Below are 26,740 nucleotides of genomic sequence, written 5' to 3'. Positions count from 1 at the left end.
GATTAGTAGAAAAAGTTTCAGTACAAGGAGGCAAAGGATGGAGAGTATGGAAGAAGCCTATATTGCCCAGTTGTGAATTTTTTGTTTGTTTCCTTGTAGTCTCTGTAATTCTGATTATTTGAGATTATTAGTCATTATTATAAGGGGCTCAATTTATTAATACTGCATTTCTTTCTCCTCAATTCAAGTTTCTTATTTGTTCTGTTCACAAGCTAGATTACGAACTCTGAGGATTGTCTTTTGTTATGTGTTCACATACAATTTTGTGCAATGAGCTTCCAATGGAGAGTATTACCTGGAGCTTCCTAAAGAATTTTCAAAAGCCATTTGGATCAGAGCCAAGAATGTAGTGATAGTTTAAACAATTTTTCAATTCTTTAGTTTCCTAGAATTGTAATGGAATACTAGGTTCTGGCTGGTCACATTTCAAGAAAGATATCTAAAAAAGACTAGAGATAAAATTAATGAATTATTAAAATAACATATGCTGCACTGAAAAAACTTAAGCTCAAATTATTTTCCTAATGAAAGAGTGAATTAAGGATAATTGTAATCAGCTATAAATATCAACGCTAAGAACATAAATCTCATAATGGAAAACATTACTGTCTAACAAAGGTGCATAGAAAGATCCAAAAGATGGAAAAGGAAGTGAAATAAAAATCAGGCAAGAAACAACAACTTGTTTTTCAGAATGGGGATGACTACTCAAACAACTTCATTGCAATTGTGATAAAACACTGTAAATTTTAAAAAAACAAGAAAAGACTGCTTACTAGATATTATTCTCAAGATCACTTATGACCATAAAGTTGAAGCAAGAATTAATTCAGATAATTCATATAGAAGGTGGTTAGCAAAGAGTTGGGTTAAACCATCATAGTTACAATAGCTCCTTTGTATCTTTGGTCCTGGACTTGCCCAACTTGCTAGTCCTTCATAACTCTGATGATAAAGTGAAGGTTATGATTTTCCATTAACTTCATAGCCCAGGCTGGATCACTAGATTGGGTTGCTATAAAAATTCTAACGACTACATAAATTTCAAAAATCTCCTTGTGCCAGGAGAGCTTGCATTATGAGGTGACGAAGATTCTGCATCTCAGGAAATCCAGAAAAGGGACTCTGTTCTTGATTTTCTTTGTTGATCATTTATTTTCCTTTAAGTAGTTAAATGGATTCTGTTACTTTCCTGAATGACATTTCTAAAGTTATTTGCTTGTTGGCCATCTTAAGATTTTACCTTTACACAACTGTTAGTGGGGGAACTAGGCCATGTGAAGAACTAATTAATTAGCAGCTATGTTATTATTCGTAAGGGACAGGATTATAGAAATAACCTGGTCTGTTTAAAAAAGGCTATAGGTAATTGGGAAAACAGATTTTAAAAGGTGATGCTTCATTTAGCTGAAAAGTGTAGACTGGTGATTTTTAGAGGCCAGCATTTTAATGCCATCTGTAAGATAAATTTTAATAGTAATTTGTCAGTTAAGTAATTAGATATATTAGTTTAATGTGAAGGAATCCTTTGTGTAGCCCTTGGGGAAAAAAATAAATGGACCAAAAAACTGAAGTTTCAATTAAAAAAAAAATAGCTTAAAATAATTTAGAGAAAAGTTAGCATTGCCACTAAATTCAGTCTCTTGAGTTTTGTAACAATTGCAGTATAACTACTGAGAGATAAAGGTAGCTGTGTAACGGGCATTCTGTTAGGCCTTCTCTGGTCTCAGTGTGATTTAATCATCAGCATACTGCATATTTATCTTCTTTTACTGATACGTTTCTGCTATGCATTTTAAATCAAGTCCAAAAGATTTCCCAAGTTTAACATGGTTATAGTGTAAAGTGAAATATTGTTTGCTGGGAAAAATGCAGATCTGAAGAGACGAAAAGTAGTTATAAATTTATGACATTTTAGTGGTTTAGAAAATGAAAACTGAAACGTAGCTGCCATTTTGTAACTATTTTTTTTTTCCATTTGAAGTAACTTTTCCTTTGAATTCATAAATAGTTCTATTTCTAATGGAACTATAAAATTTGAAAACCCAAGGTATGAAATATGACATAATCATGGAATAAATTATATGAAAGGAACCTTTGCATTATCCAGCTTTCCTACTCATCTGCTGTATCTGGTTCATCCTCCTGATCTGTGCAAAGCCATCTTCGAAGTTAGGCCAGGTTGCTCAGGGCCTTACCCAGCTATGGTTTGAAATTCTCTAATGGCAGAGACTGCCCAACTCTCTGGACAACCCGTTCCAGTGCTCAGTCAGTTCTGGAAGAGTGTTTCCTTATATCCCTTCATAACACTTCTGCATCTTGTCCTTTTGTTGTGCTGTCTGTCAGCTCTCTGGCTCTGTCTTCTATAGTGTGCTTTAGGTAGTGGACAATAGTAGTGGAAATAGATCTTCCCTAAACCTTCCCTTCTCCAAGCTCCATTGGCTTTTGTGGGCTCCAGCCTGCTGATTGGGGTTTTGGGTTTTTTTTAGGGTCCTTTTAACTGAACTGCCTCCAGTCTCTTGATTCAGTTTTATTTAGAGCCCCAAACTGTACCCGGTTTTCCATGTGGGGCCCCACATGTGTTGAATAGAGGCTGTGCTGACCCTGATACAACCCAATGTGGTGTTGAACCCTCGTGGCTGCACCAGGACCTTTTCTGCGCAGCTCATACCCCACCACTCCACCGCTGGTACCAGTACAGGACTCCAAATTTGTCTTTGCTGAACTTCATGAGGGTCCACAAGGCTGTATAAATAACCTGGGATTTTTTGTCTGAGATGGGTGTCTGTGCCCCCCCTCCAGTCATAATAGTTTTAGGGTAAGTAGGCAGGAAGGGAAATGGTTCTTTCCTTTACCTAGCTATGTGCCTGTATCTTGCTTTTTCATGCACTTGGAGAAGTTGTCACGCCCCCAGTCCCTTAGTCCCATCTGAGTTAAATGGAGAAGTTTTTTGAGTGTGCAAGCCCACCATCCTGTGCTGCTTTAGGGACCACATTGCCAGCGGGTCAAGGGGGGTGATCATTGCCCTCAGGACCAGTGAAACCATGCTGGAGTGCTGTGTCCGGCGCTGAGCTCTCCTGTGTGAGAAAGATATGGATAAACTAGATTGGGGCCAGTGAAGGGCCACTAAGATGTTAAAGGGACTGGAGCATCTTTTGTATCAGGAGAGGATGAGAGGTGGCATTGCTCAGCCTGGAGAAGAGAAGACTTACATTTTATCCACGTGTAAATGTCTGATGGGGGCAGTAAAGAAGGCAGAGACAAACTATTCCCAGCTGTATCCAGTGGAAGGAGAAGAGTCAATGGGTCCAAATTGAAATACAGAAAATTCTATTTAAACATAAGAATAAAACCCTTTTGCTGTGAAGGTGACCTTACTCTGGAACGTGTTGGCCAGAGAGGTAGTGAAGTCTCTGTCCTTGGACATACTCAAAGCCTGACTGGACAACCTTCTCTGGCTGATCCTGCTTTGAGCAGGAAAGTGGAACTGGACAATCTCCCGAGGTCCCTTCCAACCTCAAGTATTCTTGTCTGTTTTCCTTAGCCATTAATTTTCTTTTCCTCTGAATGGCTTTTCCAAAGTCAGGTATATTCTCCTGTTGTGCAAACTGCCGTTACTATTTCAAGAAGGATCATACTGTCAGAAAATTATGTGTTTATGAAGGTGTCAAGCCAGAGGTTTGTCAAGAGAGGTATTAGTGCCCCTAAATGGACTTTCTTGTCAAGTTATCCTCTGAGCTCACTTAGTTATTTTGGGTTTGTAACTGTCAATTTAGATGATGACTTTGGCAGCAGAAAGTAAACTTCCTTGGGCTACAGCTTCCTGTGTTCTGTGTTTCTCTGTGTCTTCCATGTATATAGAATTGTAGGTCCTATATGACTGAAGGTCCTCTTGCTCTCCTTCAAGCTTGTCCTAATCTGAGGATTTAAAGGACTTCAGTAACCTTTATTTTCCTGCCTGATGATTAAGGAGTCCCCCCGAACAATTTGCTACTTGAATCTGCACAGGCTGAGAGATATTTTCATGGATACCTTTGTGTATGTGCCTCTGATTCTGTTTGATATGCATTAGAGACTACCAGAACTTCGTATGTGTTCTTTGCTTACCTGCTGTGCCTCTGGTAGCTTTGCCAGTTACAATGCAGATGTGCTTGGATCTTCTTTTTGAAGGCCCAGAGTCCTTTCCTTGTAGACTAGGTCCGTGTTTATCAGATTTCAGTACGAAGGGTAAATCTCTTTTTGCAGCTGATTCCAGTTTTTGAGAGAGCTTGGACAGTTTTTGTAAGAGTGCAAATGGAAGAAACAGGACACTTGAGGGTGAAAAATACATGGATGAGATATATTCCTCTTCAGAACTGCAAAATGGATTGTCCTCATGACCCCATTGTTTTTGTTTCTCATCCCTGGTCTGATAAACTGCTGTTTACTGGCTTGTGTCAGAGAGTGGCTTCTCATTTGCAGTGCATACCTTCGAACAGTACTAAATGCCTAGATATTGCTGCATATTTCATTTCATCAGCCATTCCAGCTTTCAGTTTTTCCTGGCTCCAATATTGTTAAATGTTATAAAGCATGCAGCTGACAGGGGAAGATTTTATTTGTAAACATTGAGATTTGTTTGACCTGGAAACTGGTTGGAGACTTTGAAAGTACATAAAATTTGAACCCTACTATTCAGAGGGGAAAAAAAGACCTGTTAGCCCAGGCAAGTGTTCCAGCCCTACTTATTCCCTTAGAAATGCCAGATTTCTACCACTGCTACTGTTTCTCATTGGTTAATACTTGGCCATGTTAGTCACCAGTGTTGGTTCAAGAGAGTATTTTAGAGCATTCTGCCACTCAACTTTATCCCAGCATTTCAGAGAATACCATGAATCATTTCTTAAGATATTTTTTTCATCCAAAACAAATAGTAAGGATCAAACTACTTGTTTGTGTTCTGATCTGTTTCCAGGATCGTGTGCATCCTGTGCTAGTCCTCTCTTAAGAGACTCAGGGATTTTATTTTGAATATCCAGTGTCTTAATCACTCTGGAGAGCTTCTGGAGATTTCTCCTGCCTACGTCTATATAATGCTTACCCCCTTCACAGCTATTGCTTTGGCTTAGGAGAGCTGAAGAAATGCAGCGGTGGCTAATGTGTAAACTTGCTTTCTGAACAATTTGTGCCTTAGAACATATTCAGAAGTCTTCTTGTGGAGGTGTCAAGGTTCCAGTAAGGCCAGGGAATCTTTCCACATAGATTTTTAAGAAATTATGTAAAGTCTCCGCAAAGGTGTATTAACACTAAATGTTAAATATTCTTTACCTTTTTATTTGGAGATGGTATCGTTCATTGGGAAGATAGTTTTGCTTCTCTGTCTTTTATAGGAAGTGCTGGAATATGGAGATCTCTGAATAAGACTGTCCCAATTGGACATCTCACAGCATAGCAAAAGTGAAGGTACCTAACAGGATTCAAGCACACTCTGTAAAGACACAAATCACCCCTGTGTCACTTCTGAGGGGTGTTCCTTTTCCTGAGACTTTATAGAGCTGTGTCTTGAAGATGTGTTAACTTTTGTTGAACATTTTATTGTACCTGAGACCTTTGGGTGGGTAGTTGCTTTTGGCAAAGCAGTCGTCCTCTTAGATGCAGGCCCTTTTCTGCAGATGACCTGTGTGAATGAACGGTGCTTGGAGTCCATCCCCTGCAGTTTGAATGCGAGCACAGTCATTCCAAGGAGGAAAAAAAGAGTTGCTGACAATAATGGAGTTTTCTTAAAGCACATGAATAATGTGGCTGGGGTTCTTTGCCGTTTTATTTTAATAAGAATGAAGCAATGAAAGGAAATAACTTAGTTTTGAGAGGAATAAACAGCAGAGCATGCACTGTCCTTTCCTACCACATGTATGTTAAGTATGCAGGGGTCCCATGGGTCAGGGAGGCTCCTGTTGGAGGCTGAGCGGCTCCGTGCAGGTTGTAGTGGTTAGACTCACATCCGTGATGTGAAAACGTTCTTAGGAAATACCTCTCAAAAAACCTTCGGTTACGAGAAGGTTTATTCTTTCTTTGCCGTATTTATTGATTTAGTTAAGTCCTGTCAATGAAGAGGTTGGCAGTCTTTGAGTCGTTCAAAAGTCTCTAGTCACAAATTGCAGTTTTGAGGGCTCCTTAATGATGATCTTTCAGCAGACTGTCAAAAAACTTTTCAGTAGACTATATTCAAATATGTCTTGATATGTTCAATATGTAGGACAAAATGAAATGCTCATTTCAATAATAAGTTGTTCCTTTTTCTGGGTATCTTGAAAGAACAGCTCAAACAAGAACAAAATTATCCCATTGATATTTTATGATCTGTTGTTTATATGTGATGTATATGAGCTGAAGTCAATCAAAAGGGGTTTGGCTTTTTGGTTTTTTAATTAGAATATTTTCAGCTTGATGAGAGCTGAGGTTCTTCCTGTAAACACCAAGAAAGAGAAGGCATTTTTCAAGAAGCTCAGAGAGAGGGAAAATGAAGAGAGAACTGAACCAAATTGAAATAGGAGCAGGATAATGCAAAAATGATACACTTCTAATGGAAGGGCTGTGTTCCCTATTGTCCAAAATAAGCAAGACATGCAAGCTTTTGCTTGGTGTTGTAATTTTTTTGAGGAAACAGTGGTTTTTTATGTTACTGAATTTCTTCCCCAAATTTTTGTGGATTCTGATCAGCTTTGAGAGCTGATGTTTATAAAGTTTAGGTCGTACAATACAGGGTGTGTACCACTCTTTATATTGAAATACGAGATATTCTGCCAATCTCTCTTCATCCACAGATAACTGATCTATTCATGTGAACGTAGTAATTTTCTTTTATGGTATCTGTTTAAGAGAATTTTTTACAGGCTCTCTCATATCTCACATATTGCTGGTACTGATAAGGTACCTAATTATACTTCATTATAGCATGTGGCTTAAACTTGTACTTTCCTTTTACAGTTTGGAAGAACAGAAGTAATTGATAATACTTTAAATCCAGATTTTGTAAGAAAATTTATAATGGACTACTTCTTTGAAGAAAGAGAGAATCTGCGATTTGATTTGTAAGTTAACAATCTTTGATTATAATTTTGCAGCTTCTGTATACATATTAAGTTTTTTCAAGCATAAAATTAATTTGAAATGAGGTAGTATCTATTGACATGGAATACATCAATAAACATGATTTATTTTAGCATTGCTTTCTCAGAAATAAATGTGCAACATAATAATGACTTGAGTTTTAAGAAATGGGCAGGTGTTAAGTAGTCAGAGTCATACTCGCAGTCATTACTTTTTAAAAATAGTTAGAAAGTTAAAGATGTCAAAATGTTAAAATATTCTTGCAAGACAGCCAGTAAAACAAGTATGGACATGGCGTCCAAAAATAAAATGTTGTACAAGTAGTACAGAACCAAAATTTAAATGCCAGTATGCATCTAAGTATACTAAATTTTAAGATTTTAAAATGAAGGCAGTTGTTCTAGAAGTAGATGGCTTTGACATTATTCCAGATGTACTAATTTCATTACACTGGTGGAATTGGTTTGATTTATACTTCATTCTTTGGAAAGGAGAATTGAGAGTCCAGTCACCCCGTCACCTTGCATGTCTTCTGTTACGTTTCACCCCATTTCTATTATTTCAGTCTTTGTGATAATCAAGCTTGTCTTGTTATTTTAATTCACATCCTCTTTTTTATTAGCAATTTTTCCTTACCTTGCCCTCTGAGAGAGCAGTTGAATAACCCTCTTCGAAAATTAAGGGAAAGCCATTCACTCAGTTTTGCAGTGTAGTATGCATAGTGGCCACGACTTTTCTTTACATGTCCTTTTTAATTGAACCTTTTTCCTATTTTTTTGTTTCCTTTGCAAGATGTACTTTAGCTTGAGTTTTCTCAATTTTTGTGTTCTTTAGATTTCTGCCTTCAAGTGTATTTCTTTTAGTTTATTTATTATTTTTAGTGTATTTATTCTAGTTTATTTGTTCTTGAGAAAAATTTAGGAGAATCATCTGTTAGGTTACTTACCGGATAAATATATCAAGAAAGATATAAACCTAAATATTTAGGTCTCCTGTTATGCTTTATGGAATTGTGACAAATCCTATTCGGGTGTCGATTGTAGTAGTGGCAAGTAGTAATAATGCCTCCCAATTTAAAGTTGCGTTGCAAGTTTGCCTTGATGTAGAAATTGCATTTATTGCATTTCTGTCTTGTAGACAGCAAAACAGATGAAGAAAGACTTCATAATTTGCCTAAAATCTCCTAGCAAGTTCATGGTAAAGCCATTTTTGAATCTTCTAGGCTTTAGTCTCAATGTGCCATTTCCTTATTCAAGTAGTTGCTTCAAAGTGACCCTGACAGTCTCTTGATTCTTCCCCTTACACTCCCCCGAGTTTCTGGAATGCAAATGAATCTGTACATTAAGCGGAGCATAAAATAAATAGGGCAGTGATCACATTAGTGATTCTTTCTCTTCACCATGGAAGCCTGATGCAGATTTTTATGTTTTTTATTTTAGAAGATGGGTTTAATGGCATTAAATCCGCTGAATCTAACTGTTGCCTGCTATTTAAAATAGCTTTAAGTAAGAGCTACTTATCACTTTGTGAAATAAAGGATTCTCCTCCAAGTGTAGGTAAAGCATTGCTGAAATACACAGTTGGGGCTGTGTAGGAATCTTAGTTGCCTCTTGCACCTTGTAGGATGCATGTATGATACGGGGGGAAGCAGTGCAATAGAAAGGAAGAGCCAAAGAAATGGACCAAGAAAGAGAAAGCTAAGCTTAGTCTAAGGAAAGAAAGCTTCAAAGATAACAGTCAAAGAAAGGAAAGACTGTAAAGAACTACTGGATAAGTGCCATCTAAAAAACACTTGAACCTGGGAAGGAAAATGCAGTCTCCTGTTTGATTCTCTGTATACTCAAAGAAATGGACTTCTGTTTGTTTATTTATGAGAAGCTGTAAATATCAAACATACTGTGTACTTCTCAGGAAGACCTGACTGCTTTCTGCAGCTCTTCTGGAATACCTGGACACAAGTGTATTCTGAACTAAAAGCCGAATAACTGTTTTTAATGTTTGCCTGCAAGTGACCATATAGCCAGAGTCTGTGAATTTACTTTAAAGCCCTATAGCAATGATAGATAAGAAATGAAATATTGTAGAACTCAGAGTTTTAAATGTGAATCTCATATGGCTACTTACGGATTAAAACTCTGATTTGGATCAGGAAAGAAGCATCTTTAGAAAACTTCCTTTTCTAAATTCCTCAGCAAAATTGTGTACTACTGTTGGCCGAAGTGTTATTTTTTCAATGAAGGAAACTCCTCATATGATCCTTATTCTTGCAATAACAACAAAAAGCTGCCAGTATACGTATACCTCTGCTTTTTTAGGTGTACCGATAAATGAGCATGAGCCCCCTTCTAAACTGTGCAGCCACCAACGTCTCAGGTCTCTTTCTGTTCATATTCGATGATTTATTACTGATCTTCCCAGTGAAGTAGTTTGTTTTAACGGTGTAGGTAGCCCTAAGGTCAAATTACCAGTTGTGTTTTTCTGTTCACTTTTACCAGCCAGCATGCAATTACTTTTTTTAAATAAAAAAACAAACCAAAAAACAAACCACTCATGCTACCAATTTCTATAGTCATTCCCTTTGTTTACAAATATGCTTCTACAACTTTGATGGTGCTACACCACATCCAGCTACGTTATGGTATTCCCGACCTCTTGGCTTGTGATCTGGTCCGTAATGCATCCCAACAACCAGTTGTGGCAACACAACCAAAGGCATAGCGGACCATGCGGTGGGAATGGAAACATGCAGGGAGTCTGAGATGGGCCTAGTGGGTACATTTTCCCTTTAGTTACTGGTATTGAATCTGAATGTAGGATTTCAATTAAAAAAAAACAAATTACTGTGGATTATCTGATGAAGATGGAAGACTATGAAAGTACAGATAGTAGGAATCCCCCAAGAATTTCACAGTAATTTCTTTGAAATCTGACTTGATAGCAGAAGGAAAACAATGACATTTTCTAGCTGGAGGAAGAACAAGATTATGATGAAGTGAAAAGAACAAGTCAAACTCTTGCTAAAAGCAATTTAGTTTATTGTCAGTTATTTCTATTTAAGTAGTCAAATGACTGAAAAATTATCTAAGGAAATAATTCACAAGTTAGTTTGTTTTCTAAGATTAATTTTTGATTATTTTTCTGGTTTTTGGCAGCTTTCGTTATTCAGACAGGAGTATCAGAATAATTTCTTTTAGTAGCCTGCACTTATTCATTTCAAATAGCTAGTGAATGGTAATCCTATAATCTGTGATGATTCAATTTGCCTTCTTTACTGGTGAGACTTCACTTATCTGTTTGTGTAAATTTCACACAGTGTAATAAGTAAAAGATTGGTTGATTTTTCTTTCTTTATGTTGTCAGATCTGTCACTTGGCAATTCTGATATAACTTTTTTTTTTTTTTTAAAGCTACGATGTTGACTCAAAGAGTCCTAACCTCTCAAAACATGTAAGTTTTTCCTTGCTATTATACTTTCTTGTGCTGAAATGCTTACACTTTCCTAAATATGTTTACTTTCTTTTGACTGTAAGTAGTACCAGATGCATAGAGACAGATACAGTGATTGTGCTGTGGTTAATAATGCATTTATTGCTCATAAGTAAAATTTTAATGAGACATTCCTTCTGTAAAGGGCATATTTAAGCACACGTTTAGCTGTTTACATATGTGATATGCTGCATTTTGTTGATACTTCTCTGGGTCCTCAAAATTGTAAGCATGTTTTTACTGGGTCCCAATTAATATTAGTAGAAACCTTTTATGCTCATGTCATCTTGAACTGCAAGGGATTAAACAGTAACTTCTGAAATTTAGAGATGCACGAGTAGAATTAAGAGGCTTCTGAGTGAATTTTTTTAAGTAAATACAGGAAGGCTTTGGTAAGAGAACCTTTAAGAATCTGGAGCAAAGGAAAAGAGAATAATGGAAGGAATGTTGTGTGTGTGCACTTCATGGTGAAAGGATAAGACTTTTAGCGCATTGATCTCCAGTTAGATCTTCCCTGTAAAGATTTAAAGCTCCAGGCAAACTGTTTTCCTTCTGTCATCATGGAAAGGTGGTTTGAATAACTGCAATGCTGGCGAGGAAGATGCAGAAAATAGAAGTCTTCCCTATACTGTCTTCAACAAGGGTAAACCTCTGCCCGAGATTGATTGTATTTCTGTAGTCACTAGTTAATCTGAATTACTTTCTTTTTTTTCCCCCCTTGAAACATACTTCTTTGTACAAAACCCTCATAATTAAATTTTAAGAAAAAAGAGAAGACACAACATAAGTTATTTACTATGGAAGAGATATATGTGATGAGATAGTAATCAAACAATGAAATCTAGGCTGGCACAGGAATTAAAGGTGTGAGTATTTTGCTGAGCCCATGCAAAAAGAAGGACAAAACAATGAGAAAACAAACCAGCGTTCCTCTGAAGACTATTCTTGAATTATGTATGTGCCTGTTACATTCTATTTGGTAGAGGCTAAGCATACTCGGATGCCTTAGGTCCTGTTTTGTAAACAGTGCCAATTTCCTGGAATCTTCAGTCGTGGAGGGAAATGTTATAAAGAATAACAGAAATATCTATTTCCCTCCATTGTCTTAAAGAGGAAATGTGTACCAGTTGGTGTAGACTTGGTATCTATGCTGAAGACATCCAAACTCTGCCATATAATATTATGCACACGAAGAAGAAGATGGCTCTGAGAACCCTGTGAATGTGGTGGCTAGAAATGTGTTTCTTAAACACAGCGATTTATTTCCATCATTTCCCAAGTGCTCAAGGTTGGTCTGGATTATTCATTTTGCTGCCAGATTCCTGTGTCTCTTTCCCATAGCTCTTTAAAATTTGGGCAGTGAGTACTTAGGAAGTGAGCAGAGCTTTGTTAATATCCATGGACTGGGAGCTTGGTGTTTCTGAAAAATGTCAGGCCAGCAGCATTTGCATGGCTGGACTGCTCATGTCTTGTAGTCACCTCATGTAGAACAAGATCTTCTCTGTTCCTAAAAAAAATAAGCTGTTGACCCATTCCTTTGGAAATCCTGGGCAGTGTCATGTAATAGTTGAACAGTTTGGGACATGAAAAAAAGAGTTAACCTGAAGAACCTCAATTTCAGTGACTCAGTTTTGGCAAAATGAGAAGCAAATGAAGCGAGTTTTATAATGGATGTATGAAGTAACCAGACGAGACAGTGCTGCCATTGTAGCTGTCTGTACTAATGCTTATAAAACTGGCTACCTGAAATTAGACTGCTGCCTTCATGACAACTTCCTGATTTAAGAAAAAAACAAGGGAGTAATGAATACTTGTCATTAATAACAGACTGTGGAACTAATAGGAATTAATCACAGAAACTCCACCAAAAAAAATTAAAAAAAAAAGGGAAGAAAATTGTGGAATACATGTTTTCAGGGTAGAAAATGGTGTCGTTTTAGAATACGCCGTGCCCAGTGTTTTTAAAAATGAATGAGAACCTGTGTATTTTCAGATGAATTTTAGCCATTTTAAAAGACTTAATCTTTATAGAAACAGTGTCTCAGTGACATAAAGGACATAGTTCAAAAATGTATTTTTTTGCAGGATTATTTTCCTCTTCAGTGGGATTAGTTCTCAGATCCAATTCACTGTACGGACCCATAACTAACACAGTTCAGAGATGGAAATGAGTGGCTTGGGCTGAGAGAAGAGTCAGAACTACTTGTACAGATATTTGCTACTGTATAACCTGTCATAAAGTTATGATTTGCTGTATACGAGTTATAGATCTTGATTCTCATTGCTGTTTGTGAACAAATCTCACAGACCTACTGTTTGCCGCTACTGCCAGTGATGCTGGAAAGAGCAGAGCTCTTTTCACTTGCAAGATAAGGAGTTTGACTGCTACATAATTTTTTTTCAATATATGTACAACAATTTGGTAATTTATCCGTAGTTTTATACTGCGTGTGTTAGAGGGAGATGTACTATGAAAATTAACTGATTTTACTGACATAGTTAAATTATGAAACACAAAAATTAAGTCTGTTGTTAAAGCAATGCTTGTGTATAATTGTCTATCCAGGATGCTCATACAGATCCTGTGCAGGCTTGAATTTCTACCAACATAATTAACTTCCAAGAAACTAATAGAATAAGCGTAGAATCTCTTGATAAAAGAGAAGTTTATTAAAATGCTGCAGTCAAAGAAGGTAAAGCAGCAGTCATGTTTCTAATGCTTTTAAATTTTTTCCATCTGTTTCATTTTTGTTGATGAAAAAGGCAATATAAAAACAGTAAATGGAGGGCATTAGAGTTACTTCTGTAAACGAGACCCAGTGTTATGAAAAATCTGTAATAGGGAGTCTGTTTTATGATTCATTATTGCATAATTATTACTAAGATGTGGTGTTCAACAGAACGCTTTCTGCAATAGTGTACAGCCCAGATAAATGGGAAACCAAGTTTGTTTCAAGTGAAAGATGAATTCTGTTTTTATGTTATTGCTTTTCAGGATTTTTTGGGACAGATGTTTTGTACACTGGGAGAAATAGTTGGATCACAGGGGAGCAGACTTGAAAAATCAATTGTGTAAGTATGTCTTTTTTGAATGTTGGATGAATACGTACTGCCTCATGAGGTGAGAATTGTGGGGTTTTTTGCTGTGAGGTATCTTGCTGTACAGAATTGACAGACGTGGCTTCTAAGAGAGAATAAATTTTTAGGTAGAAAAGAAATCTTTCTTTATACACTATGACAATTTAAGTTTCAATTTGGACAATTAGCAGGGGAATTGACTCATCTAAAATTTTTGTCAACTTCTTCACATCTTGCATTAGAAATAGTTACAGTTTTGTAATCTTAAAAATGTTTTTCTTTCTAGTTCGCAAATTAACAGATCATAAATCTGTATTCAAGCATCAAGGAAGAAAACCCTCACTGTTTCAATACCAGGCATTCCTACTTGTACTTCTGTTGTTCTCAATAATATAGTTCCCAAGCAATGAGGCAATTCGCAGTATCAAATATTTTCTATTTATCCCACTACATTTATTACAAAATTTCTTATGATCAATGGATATTTTTTTCCCACTGAGAGGATTTTAGTGTTTGCAGACCATTGTTCACAGGGATGTACAGATATTTGAAATACAAATTATGTGAACAATCTTAATTTTCTATTCCTAAATAATCTTTGAGTAATTGAAAATGTGTCATAATTTTTATCTAAATGTGTGCTTCAAGTTCACGTATGACATTAAAAATGTATAGTTGGGCATTTCATTTGATGGTAATAACTTTTGATTTGGAATTTTTGTGGGTTTTGGTTTTTTTTCTTTTAATAGTAATTGAACAGCAATGAATGATCATGAATTTGGTTACTTTGTTTGGTGGACTGTTCTTTTTGTCCCATTTCACTAGGCTCATTATAAGTAATATATCAGGGTTACTTCATTTACTTCATCAGTGATTTCCCTACAAGCGCAGATGAAGTTTTCAGGCTTAGCAAGCCTTGTATTATTCTGGGCCAAACTTTGGTGAAAACTCACCACAGGGCACATATTCTGACTTTGCATTCAGGTGACAAGAACCAGGATCTGGTGAACTGCAACAATTTGCAAGATTCAGAGTGTACTTAGATAGTATTTTAGTATAATTGCAAATACAAGACAACTTCCTAATTAAATTATATTAATGATGCATTATTAATGTGAGGTAAAATTCTTAAGAAATATGTTCCTGGCCGTACATTTTCTTCTATGTATATATTTGATGTCATTAACCATTTCTGTTACTCAGGTGACCCTTTTATATTAATTGTTAGTAGTTTATATGGTTTACACTCTACTTACCTTTTTCTGTATGTATTTTGTATCCTGTACTTGTCAACTTCAAACTCAAACATTAGTTTAAGTAGTAGCTTTGAAGTCCTGTGAAAATTCTCAGAAGTCAGTATTTTGATGTCAGTGTCCAAAGTGTACCAATGGTAGCCTTTCCCCTAGATTTTATTAAAAGCTTTTTTCCTCATTTATGTAAAGAACTTAATGTCATTGGTAGAATAATTTTAAAAAGCATTTCTCTAGTTTGTGTCAAATAGCATCGTGATGTTCTGGGGAGGTGGCCCTAAACTCTTCATCCGTGTGAAAACAGTGGCCAGCTTCAAGGAGACCCACGTGCGATAGCTATCATTTTCTCTTTCAAGGCCTTTGAAGTGTTGAGCTGTCATGCTAAAAACTCTTCTTAATACTTGAATCCAATTAAATTTGTAAATTTTTACAATTTCAGCATAAGCATAAGCCTGGAAAAGCATCTGAAGTTTCCTGTTTCCATGCCAAAAATAATTTCAGGTTGTGTCTAGAACTCTTTCTGGATGAAATAACAGTTCAGAACAGACAATTTAAATTGAATCGAAAGAGAATGTACAGTTTCCCTTCAATTTAATCTAAGAGTCTTTATGAAAACTTTAAAATAAAATAAAAGAAATATTTCCATTACAAAATCCATGGTAAACTTTCTTTAATTATATTTTAAGTTAGAAAATATGTTAATGGGATTTAATCTGCTTGAAGTTCTGAGACATATATGTGAAACAAATTCTTTTGAATCATAAGCATCAGGGGTTGGCTAGCACTGTGTTGTGGGGAGGTGTTCCTGTAATTATGCCCTTCCAGTCCATTAGCCTTGACTAAATTCTGTCTGTAACTGTCTTCCAATCATTTGGGTTTGGTACAAAAGTATATTTCAGGTATTCAGCACTCTTGTTTATTGTACAGTTCATGCTGAAAAATTGAGTAACATGAAAAAAACCTGAAAAGTCTTTGCAAAACATTTTCACTTAGTGTTTTACCAAAATAAGCCTTGGATTTAGTTTCCCTGTTTTACAGCCATTGCAGATTATTGAAGTTGATTTGTAACAAATGTAAGCTGTTAGTTTTCTTGCTGAATTCCATGAGTGATGTGATGGTTTTCTGCTGCAACATCCTTTAACAATATGATTCATATTCTCCTTAAAATTCAGAATTGAAGTTCGTAATAAATGCATTTTTGCTGAACTTTGAGGTGTTCTAAATATAGTTCAGTCACCTTATTACTGTATTTATAGACTCAGTCTTTATGACAAGAGCCTAGTGATCCTTTCTGTCGCCTCCACAACCTCTCCTGCCCTCCTCACCCTCCCTCCCCAAGGACTACACCAGTACTTTTTACACTATTTATTTTAAAATCAAGGCCTTAATTGTCCTACACATAGACAGTTCTATTAATATCACTACGTGTTCCTAATTATTTCCCTTCCCTGAATCGGTGGGACTGTGCACACTGGGAACTACTTCGTTTTAAGGGTAAATGAATTCTTCAACTCTGCACATGAGGAAAGTTTCAGTATCTGCAGCATAATTCAGGAAGACTCTTAGAAACACACTGCTTATACTTAAATGCACCTATGCACATAGTAACATAATATATGATAGAAGTAATACTACTTCATGGTGTCACTTCCTTGAATAACTTGAAAAACTATGGAGAAATAGGTACTTTAAAACTGTGTTACTCTGTCATCAAGGTTTGCAGATGAATCTTAACTTTTAAGATGTCCTTGTATAAAACTTAGCACTAAAAAAGTAAACAAAAGAAAACCCCCAAACCCAAAACAAAACCCAACAAAAAACCCCCAAACCCAAGAAACCTAACATTGACTGCATCATAATTATAAGTGTTAAGTTACAGTTTAATAGATTATGGCTACTGTGGAACAGTAGGAAACTGCTAATTGTAATCTAGTTCCTCCAAAAACACCCTGCGCAAACAATGAGGAATCAGCTGATCAGATTTCTAATATGAGCATATAAAATGGTTAACTTCAAATATTGTGGTTATTAGACATCAGTGTTTTGTGATTCTCCTCTTCATCTGGATATTAAACTTTTAAAAACCTTCCCAGGAAATAGCCTTGAGGACAGGTATAATAAGTGGTATAACAGAAGATGTGTGTTAGGTTACGTGATTAAAAAACTTGTCTGCAAGCAAAGGAGAAGAGATTCACAATGGCAGGTGGGGGATCCCAAATAATACCTAGCCTGCCTGCTTCCAGACCCACCCCTAGAGAGCCGTCAGCCCATTGAAGTCCCATCTCCACACCCACAAAGGAGCACAGAGGTACAAGGCAAGTGGGGGAACTCCAGTAACCAACTGGAGAAACAGGCCCTGCCCAGCTCTTACCAGAGCTGTCCCAGGAGAGCCTTAGCACCATGGGATGGGGGGACACACTCTTTACTTGTTCGGGGCATGTTTTTGGTGGTGAGCAGGTTGGTTGCATAGTTTGACTGTCTGCTTGAACACACAAACACTGTCCCTTCAACTGGGAGAAGAAGTTGACCCAATTTTGTTTACTTCTACTAAAACAAAAGTTCACTAACTTTTCACTATCTAGGCCTAACTTATGCTGACTGCCAGAGTGAAGTGCACTGTTGCAATTACATTGACTGTTTTGACTAGTTGTCACTTGACTCTGCTGGAAGCCTGTGGTGACTTGGCCAGAGAAAGGTGCCAACTTTGAAGACACCCCTATTTAATAAGACAACAAACATTGTTCAGGTCTGGCTTCTTAGAGGATACTCTGTTGTATGGCAGTTATTAAATGGACCCAAATCAGTTGTCCCCCTGAAAGATTTTGAAATATACCTTCCTTCTTGTATATGTGGTGTGGGCTGATGTTTGTTAATGTTACTGAGAAAATGTTCATGACTTTTTCTCAGCTCTTTCCAGTGTTTGGGTTTTACTTTGTCGTTGGTGCCTGTGACAGTGCTGAGGCTAGACAACTGTGCCTGGCTGATTGCTCGCTCTGGGCTCTCTGAAGGCTGGATAACTTGGTGTCTAGGAGACATTTGTTGTCTTATTTTATTCATTAAACCATTGCATTGCATTTCAGGATTGTTTGCTTGTAGACATGTGTTTACTGTCTCTTAATATTCAAATAACAATAATTCAATTGACAATATTGCATGTCTTCTGTTCCTAAGGGTATTTACTGCTTTGAATTTACCGTTCTCTTTACAAAGTTAAGTCCACATTCGCATAACTAGAATGTTCTTTAAGATCTCTCACTTGAGATCAGAGAGCTTTTTCTCTTCACAGTATTTCTGAAGTTCATTAACATTTTGTCTTTTCTGTCCTCTGTCAATGGATGTATAAAGAAGATAATGCCCAGTGCTGTTTTAGTCCCAATCAGCTACTCTACTGAAGTAGCACTTTTTGTACTTAAGCAGCTTGAGAAGCTTGAATTCCATTCTCTGATTGGCATTCAATAAGCTCTGACATTTGTTTGAAATGAAAATTAGAAAGACTTGAAGCTTCAACTTCACATCTATCTACTGTGGACATTTACAAAAGCCTCATGAGATTCAGGCCTCCATGGCTTCCATGAGCTGGCCAACTCCAAGTCAGATTGTGTATCACCAGGGAAAGTTCTCTTATAAAGTCTACCGTGAAAGGATACTCTTGTCCTTCATCAAAATGAAGGTAAAACATCTCAAGCGTAGAGGTTAACCATTGCAGTGGTCTGTCAGGCAGGCTAAAACATACCTTGCTACTAATCTTCATGGTGAGTGCAAAAGTGAACATACACACACATGTTTTTCCTCTTCACCTTCATGACAGGCATGACTTGTAGTTTCTTTGGTCTTACAAGGACCAGCAGATTACACCTCTGAGGCATGAGTCTCATAGTATTTGGTGTTTGCGTGTATGAGGATGTCTCCTGAGCGTGCCTCTCTGTTTCTGAGACCATTAAGGGTTTTGCATTCGATGCAGTCTGTCGCAGAAGACTCTTGCTGCCAATATGATAGTGCACTAGCCTGTTAGCCCTGTGACTATGACCATTTTTGTCCAATAACCTACTTTAATCTTGCACTTTATTTAACAGACTGGCCAGATAGAGAGGTGAATATTTTCTCTGGATAATTTCTCTTGAAAAATAAATCTAATCATACAAAGCAGGTGAAATGGAGAATCTGACATCTTAATAGTAACGTCTACTCTCTTTGCCTGTTGGGTTATTAGATTCATTAAATTCCTTCTCAAGTCAAGCTCTATGTGTAAGATTTTCTCAGTCTGGCCTTGCATGCCCCAGTGCTTTACCATGAAAGGGTGAGGTGCAGATGCGTCTGCTTCCAGAGATGACACAGCTTTATTTTGCTCTCAAGAGAGCATCACCTTCACAGACATTATTCAGAATTAGATACTTGCATGCTCTGTCTTCCTAGAGAGAAGATGCTATCCACATTTATAACTCTGAGCTATGCTTCTTTCAGGATCTACTAAGTGCATTCCTGTAGGGATTCCCTTTAATGAGGAGGCAGAGCCGTTACAAAGCTTAATGAGCATTCTATGCTAGTTATTCACATCTGAGTGCCATTGCCTGCTAATGAGGCTGTACTAGAGCCAGCTGGCCTCTTTTGGGGAGTTCTTTCTCCTGTCATCTTGCTGTGAACATAATTGATAGAAAAACATCTGACCCTGGAATTGGGACTTCCTATATATTTGTCCTATCCTCTTATCTGTGGTTGTGACTGCCAGAGGGCTAGGTTCTGTAAATTCAGGGAAAAGACTTTACATTTTTCAATGACCTGAAAAATGTTCTATCCTCTGCCTCATTGCAGTTTCAGCTTGCAAAATTGAAGGCTCTGTTTAACCTCTCAGGTTTAAATTCCCAGATGAATTGTCATATTTTTCTGACTTTTTCACCAACTCTGGAAAGGTCCTCCTTTGGTTCATGTTAAAGCCCAAGTGGTCTTTAGAATGTCCTTTCAAACTTCTCTGGGTGCTGCGGATGTAGTGGCTCGATCATGGAATCATTTGTTCTAAAGAGAACAGTTAGAGACACTACACTAATTACTCCTCAAGACTATCTTTTCTAGAGATATGCAGGTTTTGTTGAGGACCTTTCATTTGATGGTAGTTTTCTGTTCAGTTTCTCTAAGAGTCAAATTACTTGCTTCCTTAAATACCGTCCAAAAAGAGATGATCACTGTAGAACACCTACAGATTCTGGGCTCTCAAACCAGTGGGTTTGATCCACTGGAACGTAGATCTTCACATTTTATCTTCCTTTATTCACTTTGCATCCTGCTCACACTTAGTTGGTGTGTTTTCTGTATCTGAATGTCAGATAACTCACAGTGAGTGGTGGAGTTGACAGTGGTTATGCAATACAGATTGCCTCATTACCCCACCAAATCTGATCTGTAATCCTTACCCCGAGAAATTGTTGCCTGAACATAAATTCTATATTGTTACTTCAGTGCTATGGAACCAATTCCAGGACAGCTCAATACTGGCTATTCCTTGAAGCTAAAGAAGATGGGCAGTCTCCCTGCATTCTGAATTTAAACTCTTACATGTTTGTCTTCAAGGTAGTATTAGTCAGTACTTCCTTGGCAATTGGAAGGACTGATCTGTAATGCTGAATTTCCAAGTAATCTGTGATACAGTGATAAGACCAGCTTGAAATGATTTTGTTATTTTCTCACAAGGCATTATTGCCAGTTAAAGGTCTTTCCGTGAGGGTGCTGACTTTACATTTAAGGATTTTTTTCCTTAATGAATAGTTTTTAAGGGAATTTGTAAGAGACCAAACTTTAGTGCAAATTGTTCAGTACTTTTTTCGTGTTTGTAGTCTCAAGACAAGCATACAAAGTTTGTACTTAATAGCCTCACAAACTGTAGAGGTCATTTGGTAGAGTTCTTAGTTCCTGAATAACAAGAACTTTTTGTTCTGTAGAGAAATTCTATGCTAATCTTGATTAAGCATTTCACCTCTTCACCACCCATCATGGTAATATCATCCTTCTTTTATATGGCATGTATCCTTGAGAACTTTGGTGATATGTCAAGCCAAAGCTTACCCCAAATGCTTTCAGATTTGACTATACTGCATATACTTTTCACATCTACTTAACAATCAAGAATTTTTTTTTTTTTTTTTTTTTTTTTTTCCCTTCTAACACTTCCCCAGATATCTACAGGGGATTGCCTCTCCAGTTTCCCCCATCCTTCAGAGTGATAATTTCAGACGTATGAGTTGGAGAGCCCTTTGCCTTTGTGTTCATAAGATGAAACGAAGCATGTGTTCACGTGGAAATCTCAGTTTGAGACAGGCAGGCGTTGACTGCCATGTGTTACAACTGCAAGCAGGGTGGCACAAAGTTCTTTATCAAATGGCAACTGTTTGGTGACCAGTTTGTCAGAAATGGGGCTTACTTACCAACAGTTTAGTTCAAGCCTCCAGCTCTTTCAGAGGAGATCAGAGTTGTATTTTTCACAATCAAGCATCTGACACAATAATCTTTTGGAAGTGGGATTAATCTATTTGATTTTTAGTACCAACAGAAATGTTTGATGCTTTTTGTTCAAGGTACTGCCACTGCCCAGACTGTCTCTCAAATATGTCCCTAGTGGCACAGTTAACTGGGCTCAAATACTTCAGTAGGAAGAATTTTGGTTCAGGTAGTGGTATTTCTGATACTGGTGCTTTCTATTTGAGTTGGCATAACCTACGGAATTGTAGTGCTGTGAATTTCTGAATTTTAGTTACACTTCTGACATTTCTATTTCTTCCTTCCCTGTAAAAGCCTGGGTCATGGTCATTGAAACATTTTATTGTGTAAGGTCAATATCACCCTGATAACTAAGTTGTTTCTACTACTGCTGTTACTCCTAAGAAGTACTGTTCAAAAGAAAAAACAGTTTTTTTCATCTTTTAAAAATCTGAGATTTTAATTTCAGTGTTCCCTTGCTACAGAGGATAATATGGCTAATTTTCAGTTTTGAGCCATTGAGGGGTGACAGATTTAAACCCATATGATTTGAAGATGGTGATAAAACTGTGAATCATACTGTGTAACATACGAATTGACCAGGTTGGGTTTTTTCTGTTATTTGAAGAAAATTCTTCTGTTTGGTCTTAAAGTATTGTACTTTATAAGTCATACCACATTAAATGGAGGAGTGCCATAAGTTTTGTATGTATTTAAATCATAATTTAAAATTTAACAAAATCTTGAGTGGTTTCCCTATACGCTGGTTTCCTTGTGAAATTCAGACTTACCACGTAGAACTGTGGTGGTCCAGGAGACCAGTCATACATCTCTCTGATTGTGGGCAAATGACTGCAGCAGTATAGGAGCAGTATTCCCTACAGACTTAAACATCAACTTCTAAACAAGAGTTTCAGTGAGCCTGCATAAAATTGCATCGGTATTGTAAACTTTTGTCTGCTTCTAATAACTATTTTCCCACCAGTTCTTTATTATCCCATGGTCTTGCTAAAGTCATGTAAAAATGTAGAGCATTGTAAAAAATTTCAAAAGGATTAAGGAAACCAATAAGCGAAATAAGAACAACTGTAGATGTTTATATTAATGTTTTGTCATAACAGAAAAACAGGAGTGCCCTCTAGTTCTCTTAGAAAAACTTAAATAAAATCAATTTGAAAATATAATTTTACCTTAATGTCTTCTTGGAAAGTAATTTTATTAAAATAATTATTTTCAAGAAAGATGTAAAGAAATAAAGAACTAGAAATCAAATGAGTGTAACTGATAGCATTGATTTAGAAAAAAAATATCCAGAAATAAGTTCCAACGTGTGTGGTAATGGATGCGCTAATAGACATTAGGATATTGTAGGATGTCTCATTTATAGTACAGCATCATACAAAAAGTTACATCTCAGTAACCCATGTCCCAAAAGGCTGCAGCCACTGAATACTGTCAGATTGCATGGCTTTTCTTTTTCTATATTTTTCTTTATTCTAAGGATCCGTTCAGTGCTTTCTGGTGTTGCAGCAGTATGTTTTTAGTGGCTATCTGGGTGAATTAGAATTTATTTTGCAACTACTTTATCTGATATTATGGTGAGATTATTTTCTGTCTTCATAAACATTTCAGAATAAATACTGTAAAATAAGGCTGGTGTATAGTTTTAAATACATTTTAGTTATTTTGTTTAAGGAAAACTTACAAAAGGATGCTTTTCACAGATCAGTAAGTTGTAGAGTCACCTCTAAATAAAACATCAATGGGTGAGTGGAAAATAGAATTTCTGATACTGTCATTTCATCCCATTTAAACTTTTTATGCTTTTTCCTTTAAAATTGATGTTTTTCTTGCTAGTTAGGATGAATATACAACTCACCAATTCACTTAGGATAAACCAACTTTTTTACACAGAGCAAGTGACAGAAAAGGGAAACCGTGTAGTATACCATCAGTTTTGTGACTTGAAAGCTTACTTTGTGCTTATCTGTGTCATTTGTAACTTTCATAAATGATACTAAGGAACTGAGGTGATGTAGTTCTATTTTCTTGCAGAGGAATTCCTGGGAAGAAATGTGGAACAGTCATAGTAACAGCAGAGGAACTGGGATGTTGCCGAGTAAGTGTTTGTTTGTGCTTTTTGAAAAATAAAATGAAAATTATTTTGTGATTTACACTGCACCAGTGTGTCAAAGGTATGTTATATAAATTTGCATTTGTGATATATGTAAGAAGTTAGGATACTTTTTTCCTACTACTTACTCTTAGATTGTAGAAGCAGAAAAAGTATGAAGCATGGAAGTTTTCATTCTTAGATGAATTTTAAATCTAGTCTTTGTTTCCATAAGTAATTAGTCACATTTTAATCTCTTAATATCCATTTTTTAACAAAGATCCATTTGTTTCAGCCATGGAATTCTGTTTCTATTATGGAATATTGACATTACATGAACAGCAAAGTAAAATTTTGGATTTTTAACCTTGTAATTAAAAGATTTTATGCTGATAGTGATTAATATTATTTTAAAAATGTGAAATTATTGGAAAAAACCCTAGTAAGGTATTTCAAAGCATCAATGTAAAAGAAGAGTTTAAACAGTTTCCTTTAAAGAAAGTGAAGACTTCTTTGTTCTAATGGCAGATGCCTATTTATTTAATAGAAAACAGAAGAATAACAGGGTATTTGCTTGCTTAAGGGGAGAGACGTGGTGTGGTCATGACTTTCACCGAGTGTCACAGCTCCTTCACCTCCCAGGGCTCATGGAGGAGTGGGTTGGACAGAGGAGCAGGCTTATGGCTCAGAAAGCACCAGGCAGCCACCCTGGCTCCGTTGCTTCCCAGCACTGAACGAGCTAGCAGCAATCTGAAAATTGTAGGAAAACAGAGACTGGAAAGAAGAATAAGGAAGGGTTATAGATACGGTTGGAAACTGAGGAGGGGGGCAGTTTGTCAAGGCATGGTTGTATATTGGATGGGGCTGTATCTTTGAAGAGTTTGTGATGACGAGATAGCAACTCTTAAATGAAGAAAGCAATACTATCAGACATTTGGTGAGAACGTACAGGGGATCTGGAGAGTATAAGATTACATACGTAAACCTACAAAAATACCTTGAGGCTTGAAGAGATTTGTTTCTGGGGCTTACTTTTTGTAATTTGGTGGTGTTGAGAGGATAATGCTTCGCTTCTATACCTCATCATAAGTGGTTAAATTTTTTCTATTTATGCAATAATCTTCTTTCTGCTTTTACTAGTATATCCAAAGCTAATCTGTTTAGGCCTTATTTTCTTAAGTTTATTAGATATTTGAATTAAAGAGAAATCCTTAATTTTGTGCCTTATTTCCAGCTTGGTCAAGTTTGTATTATTTCTCTGAAGAAGTGGTATAGTGGTATATTTGAATAGCACATGGACTCAAATCTTACTTGCCTTTCCCAGGCAACCTGCCTGTCCTGCACAGTTACGTTAATAGACCTACTCAGTCCTATTTAACTCCCATTTAGCAGTAGGAAATTCCCATGTTACTAGTACGAATAAGTAAGTATGGTCATGGAAAATGCCTGTTTTTCCCTTCTGTTTTACATTGGCTCAGACTTTTGTTCGTACATGATAAAAATGTTCACACTTTTATCAGATGACAAAATGGGTACATCATTTAAATGCTTTCCTGCAGAAATTGTGCTTCTACATTTCATAAGTTAAGCTCCTACCATTCTTAAGAGATGTTTGCCATCACCCCAAGCGTTTATTGGTAACCTTAAAAAAGACTAACGGCAATTTTTCCTGTTGTTCTGGGCTTACCCTCCAAGACCAGCATTTGTATCCCAGTTGTAAAAAACTATTTAGAAGTCACTATTAGAAACTTTTTAGACTCCATAATCAGAACAGGAATTATTTTTTTTCCCTTTTAATGATGACAAATACTAGGTGCCCTGCATGAGGTTCATGTTGGTTTGTTTTTCCAGCGTGTACAGTGGCCTCTGAATACGCCACAACCATCTGGTGTATAAGCTGCTAATTCTAAGTTTGTATAGTTTGCAAACTTGCTGAGGGCCTACTCTGTCCCATCATCCAGGTCATTAATGAATATGTTAAATATTGGCCCCACTTTAGGCACCTGGGGTACACCACTAGTGACTGGTCTCCAGCTGCTGATTGTCACCTTTTGAAGCCCAACAGTTTAGCCAGTTTTAAGTCCACCTCACTGTCCAGTTATCTAGCCTATAATTCATCAGCTTGTGAACAAGGATATTGTGGGAGACAGTGTCTAAAGACATGCTAAGGTCAAGATAAACAGCATCCATTAGTTTCCTCTCATCCACTGAGCTGCTTATTTCATAAGGAAAGGCTTCAGGTTGATGAGGCATGAATTTCCCTTTTATAAATCCATGCTGATGACTTTCAGTCACCTTCTTGTCTTTCATGTGTTTGGAAATGGTTTCCAGGATTATTTGCGCTATCATATTGTCAGGGATTGAGGAGAGACTGGCTTGGACCCACTTCCTTGCCCTTTCTCAAAGACAGGAGTGACATTTACTTTTCCTCAGACCTCAGGAACTTCTGAACATCATGACTTTCCAAAGATAATTGAAAGTGACTTCACAGTGACATTGGCCAACAGCATTCACAGGTGCATCCTATCAGGTCCCATGGACTTCTGTATGTCTAGTCTGTTTAAAATGTTCCCTTACCTGGTCCTCCTCTACCAAGGGCACGTCATCCTTGTTGCCGACTTTCTCAGGTCTGAGTCTCAGGTGCCCAAGATTCCTGAAGGCAAATCTTACCAATAAAGACCAAGGCATAGAAGACTATGAGAAGACTATGAGAAACATGGACTTTTCCATGCCCTTTGTCACCTGGTCCTCTCCCCCATGCAGTGGTGAGCCCACATTGTCCCTAGTCTTCCTCTTGCTGCTGTTACACTTGTAGTTCTGTTTGTGGAACACAGTCTTCCAGCAGGCCCTGCCCCACCTAACTACCGAGTCTGCACATTTATCTTTGCATTTTTAATCCTTTTCACCCTTTCTGCCCAAAGAGGTGACCATGTGTGACTATCAGTTTGCCTGACCACAGCAAACTGAATTTTTCTGATGATCCTTATTTGTCATCAAAATTGGGTGTATTTGGTGTCTTCCAGGCTCATTTTCTGGAAGCTTCTAGACTCTAAATAAAAGAGTCAAGCTGCTAAGCCATTTGCTCTACAGACAGCAGGAGAAGGCAACTACAGGTTTAAGTCATTGAAAGAATGAGACGTAGTCATGTGTCATTGGAGTTTTTAGAATTAATTCTAATACATGTTCCTTGCCTGGGCATCTACTTCCCTTAGAATGCAGCTTTGGATGTCAGAAGATACTGGGAAAAAACCTGAGGCAT

At 37.0% G+C, this 26,740-nt stretch overlaps 1 protein-coding gene across 3 annotated transcripts in view; it reads left to right on the top strand.

Annotated features, from left to right (window-relative positions):
- The window catches only part of CPNE8 (copine VIII), a 106,247-nt gene that overhangs the window by 23,109 nt on the left and 56,398 nt on the right, over window positions 1-26,740 (top strand). For all 3 annotated transcript variants that reach the window (XM_014963195.1, XM_014963196.1, XM_014963197.1), the window contains exons 4-7: window positions 6,967-7,070; window positions 10,497-10,536; window positions 13,571-13,647; window positions 23,424-23,487. In XM_014963195.1, the coding sequence (XP_014818681.1) occupies window positions 6,967-7,070; window positions 10,497-10,536; window positions 13,571-13,647; window positions 23,424-23,487 (285 nt within the window). The remainder of the gene's footprint in view (window positions 1-6,966; window positions 7,071-10,496; window positions 10,537-13,570; window positions 13,648-23,423; window positions 23,488-26,740) is intronic.

This window comes from Calidris pugnax, unplaced genomic scaffold, assembly GCF_001431845.1.
Source record: "Calidris pugnax isolate Ruff unplaced genomic scaffold, ASM143184v1 scaffold44, whole genome shotgun sequence".
Lineage (NCBI taxonomy): Eukaryota > Metazoa > Chordata > Aves > Charadriiformes > Scolopacidae > Calidris > Calidris pugnax.
The sequence above is the reverse complement of the archived record's forward strand: the minus strand, read 5'-3'. Positions and strand labels throughout refer to the sequence as shown.